This window comes from Photinus pyralis, unplaced genomic scaffold (assembly GCF_008802855.1).
Source record: "Photinus pyralis isolate 1611_PpyrPB1 unplaced genomic scaffold, Ppyr1.3 Ppyr1.4_LG10, whole genome shotgun sequence".
Taxonomy (NCBI): Eukaryota; Metazoa; Arthropoda; class Insecta; order Coleoptera; family Lampyridae; genus Photinus; species Photinus pyralis.
The window spans coordinates 18,024,477-18,045,191 of NW_022170250.1; the positions used below are offsets into that span (position 1 = coordinate 18,024,477).

Sequence of the window (20,715 nt, forward strand, 5' to 3'; positions counted from 1 at the left end):
GGAGTTCGTTTGGCCTACGTTTCCCGTTATGCTGCCCCCCCCCCGCCATGCTCACCAGCTGCTTTCTTTAAACATGCACGTCATCTTTCCGGATTTTTAAGATCTCCAGGGTTTTTTCTTGTCATTCTTGAAGGAGTTTCTCCGCATATTTCAAACCATCATCATGCTTGCTCTGCATCCCCGCTCTCCTCTTCGCCCACCTCACCGATACTTCAAACGATTCCTGTACATCCGTAATATCCTCCCACCCCTCACGCTTCCATTATGCCTCATTGTATACCTCCATCGCGTTTTCTTGAGGGCGACTTCACATCTGCCTTCAAGTCTCTTCTTTACGTTTTCACCACTTTCCTTCTTCCCTGCTTCATATATCTCTCAGGTATCACATTTTCCCCTCGTGTGGTTAGGCACCCATCGGGCGCGTCCCCGGGTGGGGGATAGGGGAAAGCCCATACAGACACCTGAATGATCGTACGTGACTCGTGCTTCGGTGTGGGTAGTGACGATTATAAGTGGCTCGTCGGGGCTAAAACCCAGACTGGTAGCGACCTTCCAAGTCAAGGTGTTAGCGACCGTGCCGAGGACCGCGTGGCACTGGGGTGCAGTGTCGATAACGGTGCCCCTCGGATACCGGGCGACCTCCGAGTGGTGGCTCCTTTCCTTTGGGAAGGGGCTGGCAGCCAAGCCCTGGGCAAGCGGCTCTGCCCAGGTGAGACCGCATTTCCGCACTACTCGTGGGAATTGTATGGAACTTTCAGACAAAACCTATCTGGGCTCCTCGTAAGAGGGGACCAACAAGCCGGGCCCTCAAAAGGGGTCCGGTAACGGGGCAGGCCCCTCGAAAGAGGGGACGGCTCCAACGCAGGGCCTTACCCAAGGACCTGGTGGTGGGTCAGCTCCTATTCGCAAGAAGAATAGGACTGGCGCACAGAAGGCGATGGCCAGGAAGCGCCGGCTCGAGGGGGCAACCCGACGTCAGGGACTAAGCGTCTCAGATCGGAGGGAAGCACTCCAGGGTCTTGCTCAAGGCAGCCTGAGAAGAAGCCTAGAGGTTCTGATGCACCCAAGGGTGCACCACGAACTTATGGGCAAGTCGCTGCGGCAGGGCTTAAGATGGCCGTCGTTCCGGTTTCATACCCGGAGGTGGACATCTCTGAGGCTCAGTCGAGGTGCATTATGGCTGCATTGAATGCAGTCGTAGACCAGATGGAGGGAGGGCCCTTTCCTCGGCTGGCAGGGTTCCGCTGGAATCCGCAGGGTGCCATCGTGGCCGAATGCGAGGACCAGTGGACCTTGGACTGGTTGGAGAGGACCGTCCCTCTTATCCGGCCCTGGGATGGCGCGTCGCTGAAAGTTCAGAGGCACGTCCCGAGGGTAACCAAGGTGATGGCTGTGTTGTACGGGCTCCCGGATGACACGGACACCATTTTGAAGCGCCTCCAGAGGCAAAATCCTGGTTTCAGGACGAATCTATGGAGGATGTTCTTTCGCAGGGAGGAGCCTGGTAGGATTCTCCTCGCATTTTGTGTCGATGAGACGTCCTATCGGGCACTCCAGCGACAGAACTTTCAGGCGCACGCGGGGGTCTCGCGCGTCACTTTTGTGACGAAAGCGGGTGCTCCGGCTGCGCAAGGTAAGGGAGAGAGCTCCACCGAAGCAGCGGGACCTAGTTCCGTTGCGACGGAGGGGGCTCAACCTCGCAGTGTTGATCTCGAAGAGGCGGCGGGATTGCTCCCGGCGCCCGAAGAGATCGAGAAAGATGTCAGCGAGCTTTTGGCTCGTGTGGCGGTTCTTGGCTCCGACCAGGGGTCGGAACCGTCGGCATCGCTAACGGAGGAGGGAACCTAGTAGGTACATCAGTGATGGACAAAGTAACCTTCTTACAGAGCAATTTACAGCACAGTAAGGGGGCGACCTGTCTAATAGGTCGTCAACTTGCTGTAAAGCAGACAGGCGTATGCCTCATACAAGAACCTTGGGTTTACAAGGGACGAGTAAGAGGTCTGGGCCAGGTGGAGGACTCTCTTTATTATAAGAGGGACAGCCAACTAAACCCGAGGACTTGCATTTATGTCGATAGACGTATCGAGTCTTATCTAATGGCTGATTTTTGTTTCAGGGATCTCGTAGCTCTACGACTTCAGCTGAAAGATGACAGAGGACGGGGCAGGCACTTGGTGGTCTGCTCCGCCTATCTCCCGTACGACTCAGAAGGGGCTCCACCAACCAAGGAGCTGACTGAGTTGATAGAGTACTGTCGAAGTAGTGGGCTCCCTCTTGTGGTTGGCTGTGATGCAAACGCACATCATGTTGTGTGGGGCAGCACGGACACGAACTCGAGGGGCGACCACCTTCTGGAGTACTTGCAAACAACTGATTTGAATGTTTTAAATCAGGGAGCAGCCCCTACCTTCGTCACAGCGCGGAGGCAGGAGATCATTGATCTGACGCTGGGCTCCTTTTCAATAGCTCACATGATCACGAATTGGAGAGTGTCTGATGAGCCGTCGCTTTCGGACCACAGGCACATTCTTTTCCAACTGAACCTGGCATTGCACTGCGGGCCCTGTAGGTTTCGGAATCCCCGATCCACTGACTGGGACTGCTATGTGGCAAAACTGTCGGACCGGTTGGATAGACCACCTCTGCTCTGTCGGAAAGCAGGGCAGGTGGAAGAGGCGGCCGCATTAGTAAGCGACGCCATAACAGCGTCCTATGAGGACAGCTGTAAACTGAGTACCTTTCGAGGAAAGAAGAGAACACCTTGGTGGAACTCAGACCTTGAAAAGGCTCGTAAGGAGGTTCGCAGGCTCTTGAATAGGGCCATGCGAACTAAGTTACCTGCGGACTGGGGAGATCTTAAGATCTCCCAGCGCAGGTATAAGGACCATATTCGGAGGTCGAAACGAGGATCTTGGAGGACTTTCTGTGGTAACATGGAAGGTCTTCCTGAAGTTCAAAAACCTCGTAAAATCCTTTTGAAGGACCCGGGGCAAACGGTGGGGACACTGAGGCTTCCATGCGGTAGATATACGTCTACCGCTGGTGAGGCACTCACATGTCTCCTGGAAACACACTTTCCAGGCTCTGGGGACTACTTAACTTCGGGCCCACCAAAAGGAGCTACTCGGGTCGGTGTAAGGCCGATCAACTGGAAGGTAGCTTCCCGGGTGGTTACCGAGGGATCTCTGAGATGGGCGGTCAACACGTTCAGCCCATTTAAGAGTGCAGGACCGGATGGGATATTCCCGGCTCTTCTACAGAAGGGTCTGGAGCCGCTGCTCTTACACTTGTTGCATCTCTTCAGAGCCTCTCTGGCATTCCCCGAAAGCTGGAGGAAGGTAAGAGTTGTGTACCTACCTAAGCCGGGTCGTGCTAAATATGACGTGGCGAAGAACTATAGGCCCATCAGCCTATCATCGTTTCTTCTAAAAACGGTGGAGAAGCTGGTGGATGCATACATAAGGAATGGCGTACTGGTTAGTAGACCACTACATCCGTTCCAACATGCTTACAGGGCTGGTATGTCCACGGTGACGGCTCTACACAGCCTGGTGTACAGGCTGGAAAAGGGAATGTCTTCCGGGGGATAGCTCTGGGAGCGTTTTTAGATATCGAGGGTGCGTTTAACAACACCACGTTCGATTCGATTAGTGAGGCTGCTGAGAGCTTTGGTATTGATGGGTCGATCGTAAGATGGATCCGAGCCATGCTCGAAAGCAGAGTCAATATATCCTCAATTGGGATGACGGAGATGAGCTCATCGGTTACTAGAGGATGTTCGCAGGGTGGGGTGTTGTCTCCACTGCTGTGGTGCCTGGTACTAGACGGGCTCCTCCGCACCTTGAACGAGGGGGGAGCGTATACGCAGGGATACGCGGACGATCTCGCGATCGTCATAACTGGGAAGTTTCCAAACACCGTGAAAGAGCTCATGCAGGGGGCTCGCAAACAGGTGGATCTGTGGTGCAGTAGCCATGGCCTTTCCGTTAACCCGGAAAAGACCGAGGTTGTTTCATTCACGAATAGAAGGAGAGCGGATCTTACTGGACTCGCTCTTCGAGGACGTCAACTGGGTCTGACCAGGTCAGTGAAATACCTGGGAGTCATCATTGACTCTCGCCTGACCTGGAAAGGGCACATTGAGCGCGTAAGCAAAAAGGCCACTGCATGTCTATGGGCATGTAGAAGGGCTTTTGGTTGTACATGGGGCTTGAACCCTCGACTGGTATACTGGCTTTACACTGCAGTGAGAAGGCCAATAATACTGTATGGTGCACTTGTATGGTGGCCTGCCATGCGCAGGGTAACCTACAGGAAGCAGCTAGGAAAGGTCCAGCGACTCGCCTGTCTGGGAGTAACTGGAGCCCTAAAAACCACGCCAACCTTGGCCATGGAGGCACTTCTGGGACTAGAGCCTTTACACTTAGCTGTGGAGGCAGAGGCTCGGAAAGCTTCCATACGGCTAAACGATTGGGACGAATGGAAGGATCGAGGCAGCCTTGGGCACGGGCGGATCTGGGAGGAAACCCTCAGGACCGATCCCCTCCTCGCAAGGAGGGACGTGATCCGGGCTATCTTGCTAAGACCAAAGCGTTATAAAGTCATTCTCCCGGATAGGGAGCAGTGGCTGAACTCGGATTGCCCGTTCCTCAAACCTGAGGGGCTCGTGTGGTTTACAGACGGGTCCCAAACAGAAAGGGGAACGGGCATGGGCATATATGGTGATCGACCGAGAGCCAGCGTCAGCGTCTCCCTTGGTCAGCATAGCACCGTGTTTCAGGCAGAGATGTTAGCCATCATGACCTGTGCACAGGAAAACCTCCGTAGAGGTTACCGCAATAAGCATATATACATATGCAGCGATAGTCAGGCGGCGTTGAGGCCCTGCCGGTAGACAGGTTCCGATCAGCTATGGCGCTTGATTGCAGGCGAGATTAGGTGAGTCTAATAGGGTAAGCTTGATTTGGGTGCCAGCGCACTGCGGAATAGGGGGCAACGAAAGGGCGGACGAGTTGGCTCGCGAAGGCAGTGGTGGAGTCTTCGTCGGGCCCGAGCCTACCCTAGGGATTGCTCCCTCCGTTGTTAGGGCCAGGATTAAAGATTGGTTGACCAGTCAATTCCAGGCTCAGTGGCACCAGGTAACCGGACTCCGACAGTCCAAGGCCTTTCTAACAGGGCCCCTTGGCAAATCGGAGTCTTCTAAGCTTCTAAAACTGAATAGAAGCCAGATTAGGAAGATCACCGGTGTCCTTACGGGACACTGGATGGTCAACTATCACCTGCATAACATTGGGCTCGCGGAGGAGTCCACGTGCAGGTTCTGTGGCGAGGCAGATGAAACTACCGAGCATGTGGTCTGTCACTGTGACGCTTTGATCAGGGACAGATATCAACTCCTTGGAGACAGATATCTGGAACCGAGGAGGGTGAAGCAACTTAGGCTACACACGGTCCTATCCTTCATTGAGAGGAACGGGCTCTGAACTCAGTTGCGAAGAAAGGGGGTACGCACAATGGGCCTCTGGTGTGCCAAGTGCTGCCCGGTCGGGCTCCCCTGCGAATAGAATAGAATAGAATAGAATCACATTTTCCCTCTTTCGCGTATTCTTGTTCCTTCCTCCTTCACGCTTCCAGTACACCGTATTTGTCCCCCTTCAAGCTTTCATTGCATTTTTATCTCGTCCCATCCCCCGTGATATTTGCTATCCCCAAAATCTTTCCACTTCTGCTTCAAGTCATCTTCCACGCACCCCCGACCCCCATTTTCACGTGAGTCGTTACTTTCTTCGAGTCTCTGTCACGCTTCACCTTATCTCTTGCCTTCTCTTCTAATTTTTTTGGGGCCTTCTTTGCATCATTTGCCCACTCCCATCTACATGCTTTATACCTACGTATTCTTCGCCGGCCCTTTTAATACCCTTCTGATGCTTTCTTCAGACCTTTCCAATGAATCTTTTAATAATAATATTCGGACCTCTCGGTAACACTTCCTCCCACAAACCGTTCATGTATCCTTCAGGTATCGCATATGGTTATCCTTGGGAAAAAATCATCAGATCCTCTTCTCCTAAGAACCAATGCAGAGAACGTACACTCCTCCATGAAGAAAAGGAAGGTTCAAAGACCATTTTCGGAATATTATATTGGAAGCAGGGAAGGGCTCGATAACTCTTTCCCCATAACCCTCATCCCTTTTCCATGGCACCTCCAGCAGTTTTTTGGAAATGGCTATAGATCAGATCCTCTTCTCCTAAGAAGTACTGCACTGGGGTATGGCGAATATCACCCGGCAAGAAATGGAAGATTGAAAATAAAATTAAAAGCAGAGAAGGACATAATTCTTTCTCCCTCATATGCACCTCTCTCCCGCCCCCTTCCTGCATGCTTCCTTCCCCCCCCCCCCCATTTTCACAACACCCTCGCCTCGTCTTCATGCTTTTCTCACGCTTCTTTAACATCTGATTTTCGTTTTTGCGCATGCCTTTTCTTCGCGGCGATGCTTGCTTTGTATATGCTCCCACTTCACGTCTTTTTCACGCATTCTTGACGCTCCTTTCATGTCTTCCTTACTCGCTTGCACCTTCCCTTCTCCCGTTATCACTTGAGTCATTGTCTTCTTTGCGTATCTGTCTTGGCTTTTCCAGAATTTTCTGTCCATTCCTTTTTACATTGCATTCACTCTCCATCTCCTTCATCATCTCCTCTTTCGCAACGAATTTTTTGTTGTAAATGTGTTGCATAGGGACTCAAAATTGCCTACAGCTCCTCTATTGCGTATTGTAGTCCCCAGGATACAAATTTATTACTCTGCGAGAACCTCAACGACCCAAGGAAGCGCCAAATATAATAAGAGCACTCTGCTGACCTATTATGGTCTCCTGCTACAAATCCGTATTTTATAAACCACTTAGATCTGGAAGACAGAAATAAGTGTCTGATGTATCAGAATCACAGAGAAAATTTTTGCAGCAGGGCCACAGAAACCCTGAAGAGCTTAACGTGTACTGACACTTAACACGGTTATATCTCAAGTTAACAGAAATACATACACAGTCTCTCGACAAACTCTTTTTTTTAAACAATTACACCAAGAGCAAAAGTGCATTTGGTTTGATCGATTTCGGATTATGTTCTCCTGCTCCTAATGTTTAAAATCCCTAAACAAAAAGCCTTGTATCGGGAGAAAATGGAGGAAAAAGTCTACTGGGTTCTGCCTTTAAAATTGACCTTTGTTTTAAAATATAATGTATCAGGATCGCAGAAACGTAAGAAAATTTAAAATTACCTAAAATTCCTTTCTGGGGTATTATATTTGCCATGTAAAAATTTATCAGCAGAAACCCAAGGAAGTGCCAAATTGATTAACAACCTCCTGCTGACGTATCATGTTCTGTTGATACAAAATCTCCCAATGCTCATATGTATCAGGATCACAGAGACAATTATTGTAACAAAACCACAGGAACCCAGGAAGACGTAACACTTATTAACACTCAACATGGTTCTATCAGGATAACAGAAACGCGTACACATTCTCACGGATTATGTTCTCCCGACCAATTCTCCCTTTCAAAGCCATTACACAAAGAGCACAGGTGCATTTGATTTAACCGATTCTCCTGCTCCTCATGTTTGAAGTTTTTAAACCAAAAAAGTGTGTATCGGGAGAAAATGGCATGTAGAAAAGGCTACGGGTTTCGCGTGTTTCTCTGACACTGATGTGTATCGGGATCGCAGAACTTGGGAAAATTTAAAATTATCTTCAGCTTTTCTTTGGGGTTCCTCAGATACAAGTAAAAATAAAAAAAAACACGAAATATATCCGCAATCCCCTGCTAACCTATTATGTTCTCCCGATACAAATCCGTTTTTTACAAGCTACTGTATCAAGAGAACAAAAAAACGGGTGATGTATCAGGTTAACAGAAACTGGTAAGTAAGATTTACCAGCATACGCCTTCTCCCGTTTGTTGCTCTTCTGAAATACATTTTTCTTTTAAAAGTTGTACCAAAATCACAAAAACCCGGGAAGGTGTAAAACTTATTGACAATAGACATCGAGCTATGAGGACACCAGAATCACAGTCCTTTTCTACGCATGATGTTTTCCGCTCGCCTTTTTGATATAATTATACCAGGAGCACAGACGTATATGGACTTATTAATTGCGTATTATGTTTTCCTGATTCTTTGGTTTTAAGCTTTCACATAATAAATTTGTATCGGGCGAATACAGTATATAGGAAAGGGGAGGGAGAGGGGGGGGGTCACTCTTGTGTTTATGTGACACTGGTAATGAATTTCTTGTTAAAATTGGTGGACTCAAGATTACCTACAGCTTCTCTATAGCGTATTATATTTCTCCGATACGGGTTTCATTAGTCTGTTAGGATCGCAAAACGCCAGGGAAACACCATATTGATTGATGCTATCCTGGTTCTTTAGGTTTTCTTCACATGTTCTTCACGCCTCATTGAAGCCTCCCTCAAAGTTCCTGTATGGTTCCTCTCTCTTCTCCATCATAGATTTGTACCTTCGTGGTTTCCTTTTTCCTCAAACCTTCCTCAATTGTCTATCACATCCCCTGAAATCCTCCCTCTCTGCTCCCACCATGCCTATTATTTATACTTCTTCACGCTCCTTTCAGAATTGATTACTCTTTAGATCACCCCCCCCCCTCTCCCAACCTAATCGTTTCTCCTTGTCTCAATCGTTTCGTGTTCTTACCTATACTTCAGGATCACGTCTTCACTCCTTGCGGACTCGTCCTTCAGGTCTTCCAGCCTTCTCTTCCCCATTTACCGGCGTCACGTCTTTCTCACTCTTTCACGCCTGGGATCAAGCTACCATTTTACTGCCCAATTCGTGGTGCTTCACTGCATCTGGGTAACTTGCAACTGTATCTATCTATCTGGGTGCCTCGATGAGGAGCACTTGAGATCCGGCAGTGAAATAAAATCTCAGCCTCCGATCAGATTCATCTCAATCATCTGGAGGTACTAGCAGGAGCGAGACTTTTGCACTGGAGTCTTTCACGTGGTCAAGGCCAGAGGAGGTTCTGCATGCGATGTGTAAGTAAACTCATGGGTAAATTAATGCCAGCTAATGCGCCATGGTCAAGACGACGCAATTCAGTACAAGGCGGAGCCCTTATCTAGAAATTCAGGTCTCAAGTAGGTATCGAAATCGATCTACGTCTTGCCTTGAGTTCGAGATAACGGATGGGTACATAAAAGAGTAATCTGCGCCCAATTTTAGTAAAACCACGATGCCACCAGCGGAAGAGCCGAAATTTGCCTCGTTCCGCAGTTTGATTAACAGCGCGAGGTCGCTGAGCCACTATGACTCGAAGAAGTTTAAAACGCTGATACCGCAGGTTAGTCTCAACGATTTTTCGACGGGGAAGTGACCCGGGTTCTTGTAGATCATCAGCACGGCGATCGTGATGTGTTTGAATATCATGGTTGGGATAACCTACGGGTACTCTGCGATCTTTGTCCCACAAGCGGTCGCGGAGAAGGGCAGTCCAGGTGCTATAGAGCTATCGCAGGGGGAGATTGCGTGGATAGGTGAGCGAGGGGGGTAAATCTGAGTCTAAGAGGGTGGTTTTTAGTGAGCTGCGTGATGGCGATTACGCCGGTGGGGGCGATGAGTGGAGGTTTTATTATGGACGCGATTGGGCGGTTGAATCTGCTGAAGATTGTTGCGATTCCGAGCGTTGTGGGGTGGCTTCTTCTTGCCATGGCGAAGAATGTTACGATGCTGATCTGCGGGAGACTCATGACTGGAATTGCGCTAGGTCAGTTTCGTCATGCAACTCCGCGCTTGACCACGTTCCGTTTTAGTGTGGCTCATGAACCCTGGCAACGTCTACCTTACGGAAATCAGCCGGAAGGACGTCAGGGGATCCTTTACCAGCGTCTGCTCGTTGGGCGCCTCCATCGGTATGCTCGTGGTCTACATCAAAGGGTGGTACTTGACCTGGCGCATGATTGCTTGGATCAATATCGGGTATACCGTCGTTTTTACCCTTCTGCTCTTCTTCATTCCGGAAAGTCCCGCCTGGCTGATGTCGAAGGGCCGAGTAGAGCAGGCGAGGAAGTCGCTCGAGTGGTTCCATAAGTATCAACCCAAACCGGAAAACAAGGTACGCGCTTTCTCACTTCCGTTCTGTGTAACACCATCTTTCAGAACGTGACCTTCGCCGAAATGCAACTGACCGTGTTGCACAAGGAGAACGTGATTAAGATGAAGGAGCGTGAACAGCTCAGCAAAAACGGCGCGGTTCAGAAGCTGAAAATGTTCGGCCAACCTTCAGGGTACAAACCCATGCTGATCACTTCCGGCCTGTACTTCTTCCAGCAAGCCTCCGGTATTCACGTGATCATTTTTAATGGCGTCATCTTCTTCCAGGTTTGTTTAATGCCGTTCGCTTGGTGTCGTTAGTTTTCCTTTTTAGGACATCGGCAGCAGTATCGACCCCTACCTGGCAACCGTCTACATCGGGTGCATGCGTTTGATTATGACCATCATGAACACAGTCCTCATGAAAAGGTTTAACAGGCGCACCCTGATGATGACGAGTGGTATCTTTATGGCCATTTTCATGGGGATATCGGGATTGTACACGAAATGGATGAAGGAGGGCACCGCGACCCAGAGTTGGATACCGCTGGTGGCGTTGATGATCTACTTCATCGCCGCCGCGGTGGGTTTCATGACTATACCGTTCACCGTGCAGGCCGAAGTCTTCCCGTTGGCGATTCGCGGAATCGCCCACGCAATCATATCGAGCGTGGCCAACTTCCTAGTCTTCTGCGCGCTTCAGTGCTACTTCCCCATGAGACAGTGGCTGGGACCGTCCGAGCTGCAGTACTTCTACGGCGTCATGTCTTTAGCCGGACTGGTGTTCGTCTTCGTCTTCATGCCAGAGACTCACAATAAGAAACTGTCTGAAATCGAAAGCTACTTTTGGAAGCACACGACGTATCTTTCCGTTCCACAAACCGAAAACCAAGCGGAACAACAGGCCCCACTCAACACAGTTGAGTCAGTTAAATGAGTTAATGGGATTAGCTTTTAGTTTAAGAATCTCACAATACGGTGGAAGTTAAAAGGCCCGCTTTTCCAAGAAACTTTTTATTTGGTAAGATAAATTAGTACAATAAATAAAAGAAATACGTTGTTGGTGTTGGTCTTTAATGTTTAAGCTCACTTAGTCTTTTCATACTCGTAGCACTCGACTAACTTTCTTGTAAACTTCACAATTAAACAAGACTGACTGTCTCATCAAAAAGCCTCGATAACGACAAAACTGACTATTTTGCCAAAGAAATACGCTCCAATACGACTACGTTTCAACACTCACCACAACAAAATCACTCCATTCATGTCTCCATCAAAACAGAACCACCAACAGAAGACGGTTCGCTTATACCATTTCCATTTACATACATTCTCCTTGCTTAACAAAATAATGCGCGTCTTTGAAAAATCACACTGCACCAGTGGCCAATACAGCGATAAGCGATCAGAAAACTTCTTATCTACGATCGGAGAAAAACATGAGATAAAATGCTACTACAAATAATTTCCAGATGAGATTATTTAAAAAAAATTAACAACTAACAATTTAGATACAAACAAAATCGACTTCGAAATCAAATGACATTGCGTTCAATCCCAACCCATGACCACATTTAACGTTAATAAAAATTAGACATACAAGAGCGGCCCATCATTACTGCGGGAACCGAAGCCAAATAAAACGCCCGCAAGACGTCATATATTCGTTTTCACGAGATTGAAACGAAACGGACGTAGACGTATATAGAAATCCGAGAAGAACCGAGAGGAGTTTGGCTGATAATTGCAAAATCGAATATTATTATATTATGGCGGTTAAACAGTTGTTGTGAAATAGTTGGCGTCAAGAATTTCTTTCATTGTGGAGGATATAATTGAATTTGATGAATACGTAAGTACGCGAGTTCCAACCAATTTATTTCTAAACCCTTGCCGTATTAGTATTATTTTCCAAATAACCCTCTTATTAATCGGATTTAGTTTCGATTCGCTTTTAAAAGTGTTATGAATTTGGATATACTTTCTCCTTCAGAGTTTGCAATACCGTATTTAACGCAATCGGTCGCGGATCTGGATACAAGTATTTTCGCTTCTAAAGCACTTTAAACTACCGAGGGGCTTAGCTCGGGCTACCTTTCTTTGTTTTAGAGTGAACTTCTGGAGGCATCCGAGCAGAACTTTCTTCCTATGCATTGAAGGTAAGATTCTCGCAATAGGCTTTTCTGCAATAAATTGCATTAACTAAACTTGAATTTTTGCTGAAAATAAATTGAATGCTCCACGGCTTTTTCTACAATAAAACTCGCGGTAATAAAAAAAATAAAAATTTATGTACCGAATTTTCATAAAAATAATGATACTTTGACCTGAACGGTTTACGAACCCTAGCCCAAAACCGAATAAATTCAAAAACCTCTTTGGAATAATCCCTACCCAATATTTTTTTAAATTAATTAACCCCCTTTTTAAGATGGCGTCTATACTCTATTCATTTTAAGAAGGTAGCGGTAGAAAGCATAGGGACAGTTTGACCTTCATTGTGATTGGTTAAAACACGAGCCAGTATTACCCTGAAAAAGAAAACGTATAACTAATTCTGTCTGTTAAAAGTTTCAGTTACGAACTAAACTGTCGAACTGTCATTAGCTTTCAATTTCAAAGATCCAAGCGTGATATCGTTTGACTTATATTTATATTTTTCAAATCTTGTGCTGTTTTATATTTTTCCTGTGTGTGTCTATCTTCAAACACAGCGCCATCTACTACCTTCTTATAATGAATGCAGTATAGTATAATTAAGTGAACCAGTTTCTTTTAAAAGAGCAAATCAGAATACCTGCACCCCATCGAAATGCACAACTTAGGTGGTTCCACAAAAAACCTACGCACTTAAATTTTACTCAATTGCATTCTTACAAACGCAGGTGATGATCTTACAAGTCTCTCACTTTTCCCTTTCACAAAAAAACTATAAGCGACTTTGCCCTGTAAAATTTTTGTATCAGGGTTACATAAAGGCAAGAAAGTCAAGACCCGCATTATGCGCTTCCCAAAGAAACTTCATTTATAAAGAAGTTATAGAGAACATCTTTGTCAGAATCACAGCAAAATAAGAATGGGATAAATTCGTTCACAGATACATTTTCGAGCATTATGGTACCGGGGTACAAAGCTTCTCGTTTAAAATTACATGTGGGAAACCAATTGAAAGGGCCAATTCTCGCTCGTCAGAAGGTAGAAAATGGTGTTAGAATCACAGAAATTCGAGGAGTTATGCCTTTCCACATCCTGATACAATTTCTTCCTATAAAGAAATATTGTATCAGGATCAAACGCAATTAGACGATCTAGAATTCAGCTTTTCACGCAACTCTATACAAATGTATCATTTCTGTTTCAGAATTAAGGCACTGCAAGAATAATGTACCTACAATTTAAGTACTATAGATACACTGCCATCATTCTGTTCTCCTGATCTTTTTATCAAAATCATTGGTCCGTCAGGGTAAAATTTCAAGAAACAAATAGGTACATATTCATGCATTCTGTTCTCCTGATTTAAGGTTTTTGTCCTTTAAACCTGTCGTGTCAGTTCATGTGTTCCGGTCTTTAAGAACCCTAAAGTGCTTTAAAAACCTTAAAATGAATCTTTAAGAGTATACCCTTTAAAGGTCACATTCTCTCAGTGTAACAGCATCTCAAAATCACGAGATGTAATCCCTTCTTTCATGTTCTTCTGATACAAATTTCTCTTCGAAGAGATCTTCTCAGAAATGCGAGGAGGTGTAAATTTTATTGGAACCTTCGTCTAATACAAATTTGTGTCTAAAACAATGTCAGCACCACAGGATCCCGAGGAAATCCCCACTAAAAATTGTTGTATCAGGGTTACAGAAACCGAATATTTTCTTAAACAATTTGTATTAAAATTTAACAATAAATTGCAATAATATTATAGTATTACTTACGGCAGATGATGCTAATTGCAAGGAACACTAGGCTCAGCACAGTCATATACGCAAACCCGTAATAAACCTGGGGCTCGGTCAGACTTCAGCGTCGTTGAAGGATGCTCATCATACTTTGAGCCGCAACCGTCAGAGGAAAAAACGAGGCAAACACACGCAATGAGCCGAACAATGCCCGACAGACGCACCAGCGGCGTTGAGAGTCCTATGACGATGTGAACGGCCGCGATCTCGTCCTCCAAAATGATAGGGAGCGCGAAACCTGAAACCTCGAATAGCGACCGGTCGTCAGAAGATTATCTATTGTGATCCCCGACACACTAGAGCAAAACAATTTCCGAAACCCATTAAACGGTCAACACGCTACATACAATAAATACGCAGAGAGAACATATTATAATCGTCAAACTTTGATTGGAAACTCCGAATTTCCCTACAAATCTGCATTTACCAAATTTTTTTTCGTTTTTCTTGTAAAGGTAAAACGTCGTAATCGTAATATTCGAGCACAAAACAGCACTAACGATAAAATACGGATTTTTTAAAATACGAAGCATGGGTGGGGCCAACTTCACACAATATTTTAGGTTTCTTAGTTTTTCTGGAAAGACGAGATGCTGGAATCGCAATTTTCGAGCACAAAACAGCACTAAGGTAACCTAGAACGTAGCACCAATAATCACATGTGGTTTTATCCAATAGAAATGTATGGGCGGAGCCAACCTCTCACTTGACTTTTTTAGGAACAGCGAAAGAATTTGAGTGACTGTTTATCTGACATTTAACAGCACTGACGTCGCAGTAACACCGTATGTGTTCATTATTTCGATAAGTAAAATTTGAGTGTGAAGTTGACCCCGCCCCATAGCAGCACTAACGTAGCACTAATTGTAGACGCATTTTTGTCAAGTGATTTCATGTGGGCGGGTCAACTCCATAGGGGTAAAGATGAGCCGGTAGGCAGCCGCTTGAAGATAAGTCAGCTGGGTTCAAGTTTCCGGGAACATGGCAGAACATGTAATAATTAAAAAAAAAGAAGCATTTAATTCGGGAATAGGGCACTTAATTAGCACCTAATTATAGTTAGTTCATTTTTCATTTTCTTGGGTTTTAAAGGTAGTGTTCTGCTGAGTTCATATGAACCTGGCAGAACATGTCATAATTAAAAAAAAAAGGAGCATTTAATTCGGGAATAGGGCACTTAATTACCACCTAATTAGTACCTAATTATAGTTAGTTCACATTTTCTTGGGTTTTAAAGGTAGTGTTCTGCTGATTTCATATGAACCTGGCAGAACATGTCATAATTAAAAAAAAAAGGAGCATTTAATTCGGGAATAGGGCACTTAATTACCACCTAATTAGTACCTAATTATAGTTAGTTCACTTTTTTGGGTTTTAAAGGTAGTGTTCTGCTGAGTTCATATGAACCTGGCCGAACATGTCATAATTAAAAAAAAGGAGCATTTAATTCGGGAATAGGGCACTTAATTAGCACCTAATTAGTACCTAATTATAGTTAGTTCACTTTTCTGGGTTTTAAAGGTGGTCTTCTGCTGAGTTCATATGAACCTGGCAGAATATGTAATAATTTAAAAAAAGGAGCATTTAATTCGGGAATAGGGCACTTAATTAGCACCTAATTAGTACCTAATTATAGTTAGTTCACTTTTCTGGGTTTTAAAGGTGGTCTTCTGCTGAGTTCATATGAACCTGGCAGAATATGTAATAATTTAAAAAAAGGAGCATTTAATTCGAGGATAGGGCACTTAATTAGCACCTAATTAGCACCTAATTATGCAATATGTTTGAAAGTGTTCTGCTGACCTTGCTCTGCTAGGTTCATGGACATCTGTATTGACCCCACATGTTGTCGCTCCCTATCCAGACCAATGCAGTACTTAAATCAGACCAAAAAGTAGGGTGGTATATCCCCAGCTTTTAATCCTTTTTTCCAGAAACAGCCAACCTTGCACCAATTAAGCAGCCTAATAGTTCCAAGGTCCATTCCAGGCATCAGCTAACAATTGAGCTGACATGGTGAAACTTTGCTTTCTAGTAGCACACAATAAGGATGATTTCTTCAATGAAGTTCCAAAGTTACAACAATTCAGAATATTCTTCAAACTGTTTACTTTCTTCTAATCTTTTAGTAGCATGATTCAGACGTGACTTTGCTATCTATCCAAGGAGGGGATACAAATTTTCCATCTGCATTCCTTGTCAAAGAGTTGAACCTTTGCTTATCTTCCTGTTCTTGTTGTTCCACAGATACCTACCACATCCGTTTCATCTCGAATTCCAAGCAGGCCGAGATCATCTTGAATAGCCATAGACAGTATACACGTTGATAAGTTATTACCTTCATTTTCACCCATCCTCCCTCATAATGTCCAACCTAACTTAGTTTCTGTGACTTCATTCATTGGAAAGTGTTTTCTTTTTGCCCGTCAGAAGTCTTCCATAGACGTCAGCACCAAGTAAGATTTCAATTGGAGGAACTTTTCTTGTTCAACTCTTTAACCACAACACAGTCACTTGAAGCACGTGGGATAAAGTTGCAGATCTTTTCTTCGTCACGTACGCCAATGACTTTTCGACCAATCATGTCCAATGTCACTTGATGCACATTGTGAGTAATCCTTCCGTCTGAGTGCCTCCACAGAGTGAATGAGTAAATTTGCTTGTCCCCTTCACTTCCAGTCCTAGATCCTCAGCGGTTGACTTCAAAATGTAGGATCCTTGGGAGCCGTTGTCCAAGAATATTCTCACTGTCTTCTCCAATCTTTGCTTTCACGAGTCTTCTCACAAAATAAACAAGATTGATCTCCGTCATGACAAGAATCTAAGGTTGGGGTAGGCTGAGATAATTTGTTTTTAACTTGAACATTTTATTTCTTTGGTTTGACCTCCATTCCAAATCCTCTTCGAGCCAAACTAATCTTCTATTGGATCCCCACTTCCATATCCAGAAATGCTATAGGTGGGTCTCAGCGGTTCCTCGAAAGCGTATTATTACTTTCATCGTGGGCAGCTAAAGAACTACGCTGCCATGTCAAAAGGATCTCTTCTGGTAGACTTAACTCAATTAATGGATAAAGCCAAGTGGCAGGATCAGTTTTCTCAAGATTAAGTGTTTTCAGTGTGATTCATGGTTCCAGGTAAAAGTGACTGAAGTAAATACTGGAACTTATCAGTAAAGAACCATCCTTGTCAATTTTCTCAAATTGAACCTAATATCCGAGCCAATCCTTGAACGGTTCTTTCACTCGATCTTGGCCAGTCGAAATGTAATACTGGATGGGGACAATACGACTGGTACCAAAGATCCTATAATTTCCTCAGCTTTAGAACAAGTCGGTTACTTCTGTCTCATTTCTATAATAATAGCTTCATATTCTGCCGCTTGATCCGTTTCGCCAACTCCATCATCCACCATTTTAGAATGAAAGGGTTTAACAAACCCATTTTTCAGTTCGCCAGCAAACAATCAACACCTTCTGGGTGCCTCGTTGAGGAGCACGTAAATTTCATCCTCAGACCTATATTCATCTCAATCATCTGGAAGTACTCGAGCGAGACTATTGCACTAAAACCTACCCCAGGGTTAGACTCGCTTTGTGTAAATAAACTCTTGGTTAAATTACCGCCAAGGCCATCGAGTGCGCCATGGCCAAAACAACGCAATTCGGTGCAAGGTGGGACCGTTATCTCCAAATTCAGTAGAACCATGTCTAAATCTCAAGTACCGAAATCGATCCACGTGTATTTATTTCCTCGAGTTCGAGATAACGGGGGAAATACATAAAAGAATAATCTGCGCGCAATTTTAGTAAAACCGCGATGCCAGCCACGGAAGAGCAGAAATTCGCCTTCGTGAGGTCGCTGAGTCAGTATGACTCGAAGAAGTTTAAAACGTTGATACCGCAGGTTGGTCTCGTAGAGTTTTCGATTGAGGAATGACTCGGATTGTTGTAGATCATTAGCACGATGATCGTGATGTGTTTGAATATCATGGTTGGGATAACCTACGGGTACTCTGCGATCTTTGTCCCGCAGGCGCTCGCGGAGAAGGACAGCCCAGCTGCTATAGAGCTATCGCATGGGGAGATCGCGTGGATAGGTGAGTGAAAGAGGTGATTCTGGGTTTGAGCGGGTGGTTTTTAGTGAGCTGCGTGGTTGCGATCGCGCCGATTGGCGCGATGAGTGGAGGCTTTATAATGGACGCGATCGGGCGGTTGAATCTGTTGAAGATTGTTGCGATTCCGAGCGTTGTGGGGTGGCTTCTTCTTGCCATGGCGAAGAATGTTACGATGCTGATCTGTGGGAGACTCATGACTGGAATTGCGTTAGGTCAGTTTCGTTCTGCAACACCGCGACAAACCACGTCCAGTTTTAGTGTGGCTCATGAATCCTGGCAACGTCTACCTTACGGAAATCAGCCGGAAGGACGTCAGGGGATCCTTTACCAGCGTCTGCTCGTTGGGCGCCTCCATCGGTATGCTCGTGGTGTACATCGAAGGGTGGTACTTGACCTGGCGCATGATTGCATGGATCAATATCGGGTATACCGTCGTTTTTACCCTTCTGCTTTTCTTGATTCCCGAAAGTCCCGCCTGGCTAATGTCGAAGGGGCGCGTAGAGCAGGCGAGGAAGTCGCTTGAGTGGTTCCACAAGGATCAACCCCCACCAGAAAACAAGGTACGTGCTTTCCCAGTTCCGTTGCGTGTAACACCATCTTCCAGAACGTCACCTTTGCCCTACTGTCACTAACTACTCTGCACAAGGAACACTTGGCTAAGAAGCAGGAGCGCGAACAGCTCAGCAAAAACGGAGTGGTTCAGAAGCTGAAAATGTTCGGCCAACCTTCAGGGTACAAACCCATGCTGATCACTTCCGGCCTGTACTTCTTCCAGCAAGCCTCCGGTATTCACGTGATCATTTTTAATAGCGTCATCTTTTTTCAGGTTTGTTTAATGCCGTTCGCCTGGTGTCGTTAGTTTTCCTTTTTAGGACATCGGCACCAGTATCGACCCCTACCTGGCAACCGTCTACATCGGGTGCATGCTTTTGATTATGACCATCATAAACACAGTGCTCATGAAAAGGTTTAACAGACGCACCCTGATGATGACGAGTGCTACCTTTATGGCCATTTTTATGGGGATATCGGGATTGTACACGAAATGGATAAAGGAAGGCACGACGACTCAGAGTTGGATACCGCTGGTGGCGTTGATAATCTACTTCATCGCCGCCGCGATCGGTTTCATGACTATACCGTTCATGGTGCAGGCCGAAGTCTTCCCGTTGGCGATTCGCGGGGTCGCCCACGCGATCATATCGAGCGTGGCCAACCTCCTAGCCTTCGGCGCGATTCAGTACTACTTCCCCATGAGACAGTGGATGGGACCCTCCAACTTGCAGTACTTTTACGGCATCATGTCACTAGCCGGACTGGTGTTCGTCTTCGCCTTCATGCCAGAAACTCACAATAAGAAGCTGTCGGAGATCGAAAACTACTTTTGGAAGCACACGACGTATCTTTCCGTTTCACAAAGTGAAGACCAAGCGAAACAGCCAGACCCACTCGACATAGTTGAGTCAGTTAAATGAGTTGAGGGGACTAGTTGCTAGTTTGAGAATCTCACAAGACGGAAGAACTGAAAAAAAACATTTTAAACAATAAAAGATAAAAGAAATACATTGAGTTTGTCTTTGTTTCTACGGAACTTAACTAAAATTCTACGCAGTTGCTCAAAACAATCTTGTCCTCCCTGTCCTTTCCACCTACTGGCAATTCTATAAAGTGTGTCCGGTTCGAAGGACCGCAGCATTAGGGTTGTAAGGTCTATGTACACCACCCATCCGGCTCGAAGGATCAAAATGTAGCGTTTGGATCGGAAATCCTCACATACACCAAAGCAAAACTTTGGTGGATCTGGAACAGTTGTTTTAGTTTACATGATAATAATTAAAAAATGTCAATGAATCAAATATAAAAATGTTATTAGTGTTCTTCCTCTTTTATTCTTTCCTCCCTCCCCTACACCACCTTCTCAAATTTCATCATCGTCGACCTTTCTACATTTAGCTCCACTCTTTTCCTTTACCAATACATCTCCATTCTTCCCATTTTTTTATATTTGTTCTACCTCTGTTTTCTTGATCACTGCGTCGTCCGCGTGTGTCAGGGACCATATCTGGGTATACCTGTCTCAGGCGGTCTATTCTCCTATTCTTACCTCATTCGTTATTCTTTCTGTTTCTTCATTTTTTTTACTTTACATTTACATTTACTCCTTTTTTCTGTTCTCTCACCTCTTTCTCTTCTATTTCCCCTCGTTTTCTTCTCCGTCATTTCTCTATATCTGTTTGTCTCTTGTGTACGCTCTCTGTCTCACCACTCCGTTCTTTTTCTCTCCCTCCCCTTCAGTTATTTGTATCCACGTTATTGCTTTTTAAATAATCTCCTTTACATTATTCCGCTCCTCCTCTGTACTTCCTCCCATTAGTTTTCCTTCTCCCTCTATACATAGCCACCGTGACTCTTGTCCATAACTGTATCTTCTTTCCTCTTTGTTTCTTTTCATTTCTTGATTTTCTCATCTCCACTCAATTCCTTCCGATTCTATCCTTGTTCCTACCTTAAATCCAT

The 20,715-nt window shown here is 45.3% G+C and overlaps 2 protein-coding genes across 3 annotated transcripts; both read left to right on the forward strand.

Moving 5' to 3' along the window:
• The first annotated feature begins 8,978 nt into the window (after window positions 1–8,978).
• Window positions 8,979–11,186, forward strand: LOC116162134 (facilitated trehalose transporter Tret1-2 homolog). 2 transcript variants are annotated; one of them, XM_031475673.1, is made up of 7 exons: window positions 8,979–9,074; window positions 9,262–9,379; window positions 9,428–9,572; window positions 9,617–9,802; window positions 9,849–10,150; window positions 10,195–10,416; window positions 10,463–11,186. In XM_031475673.1, exons 2-7 carry the CDS (start codon window positions 9,272–9,274, stop codon window positions 11,063–11,065), a joined length of 1,566 nt encoding a protein of 521 aa, XP_031331533.1. In that variant the 5' UTR covers window positions 8,979–9,074; window positions 9,262–9,271; the 3' UTR covers window positions 11,066–11,186. The 2 variants fall into 2 exon arrangements, with proteins under 2 accessions (XP_031331533.1, XP_031331532.1); XM_031475672.1 differs by lacking the exon at window positions 8,979–9,074 and having other exon boundaries at window positions 9,185–9,379.
• Window positions 11,187–17,610: 6,424 nt separating this feature from the next.
• Window positions 17,611–19,763, forward strand: LOC116161809 (facilitated trehalose transporter Tret1-like). The gene is made up of 6 exons (XM_031475276.1): window positions 17,611–17,987; window positions 18,036–18,180; window positions 18,225–18,410; window positions 18,457–18,758; window positions 18,803–19,024; window positions 19,071–19,763. The coding sequence occupies exons 1-6, from the start codon at window positions 17,901–17,903 to the stop codon at window positions 19,671–19,673; spliced, it is 1,545 nt and encodes a 514-aa protein (XP_031331136.1). The 5' UTR covers window positions 17,611–17,900; the 3' UTR covers window positions 19,674–19,763.
• Window positions 19,764–20,715: the final 952 nt, after the last annotated feature.

What these genes read in the sequence shown, in the direction of transcription:
- LOC116162134 (XM_031475673.1), top strand. Translation starts at nt 9,272, where the DNA reads ATGCCACCAGCGGAAGAGCCGAAATTTGCCTCGTTCCGCAGTTTGATT. An exon ending in GGGGGAGATTGCGTGGATAG is followed by an intron (nt 9,573 to 9,616) that starts GTGAGCGAGGGG and finishes GGTGGTTTTTAG; the next exon opens with TGAGCTGCGTGATGGCGATT. An exon ending in ATGGCGTCATCTTCTTCCAG is followed by an intron (nt 10,417 to 10,462) that starts GTTTGTTTAATG and finishes TTTCCTTTTTAG; the next exon opens with GACATCGGCAGCAGTATCGA.
- LOC116161809 (XM_031475276.1), top strand. Translation starts at nt 17,901, where the DNA reads ATGCCAGCCACGGAAGAGCAGAAATTCGCCTTCGTGAGGTCGCTGAGT. An exon ending in TTAAAACGTTGATACCGCAG is followed by an intron (nt 17,988 to 18,035) that starts GTTGGTCTCGTA and finishes GGATTGTTGTAG; the next exon opens with ATCATTAGCACGATGATCGT. An exon ending in TGGGGAGATCGCGTGGATAG is followed by an intron (nt 18,181 to 18,224) that starts GTGAGTGAAAGA and finishes GGTGGTTTTTAG; the next exon opens with TGAGCTGCGTGGTTGCGATC.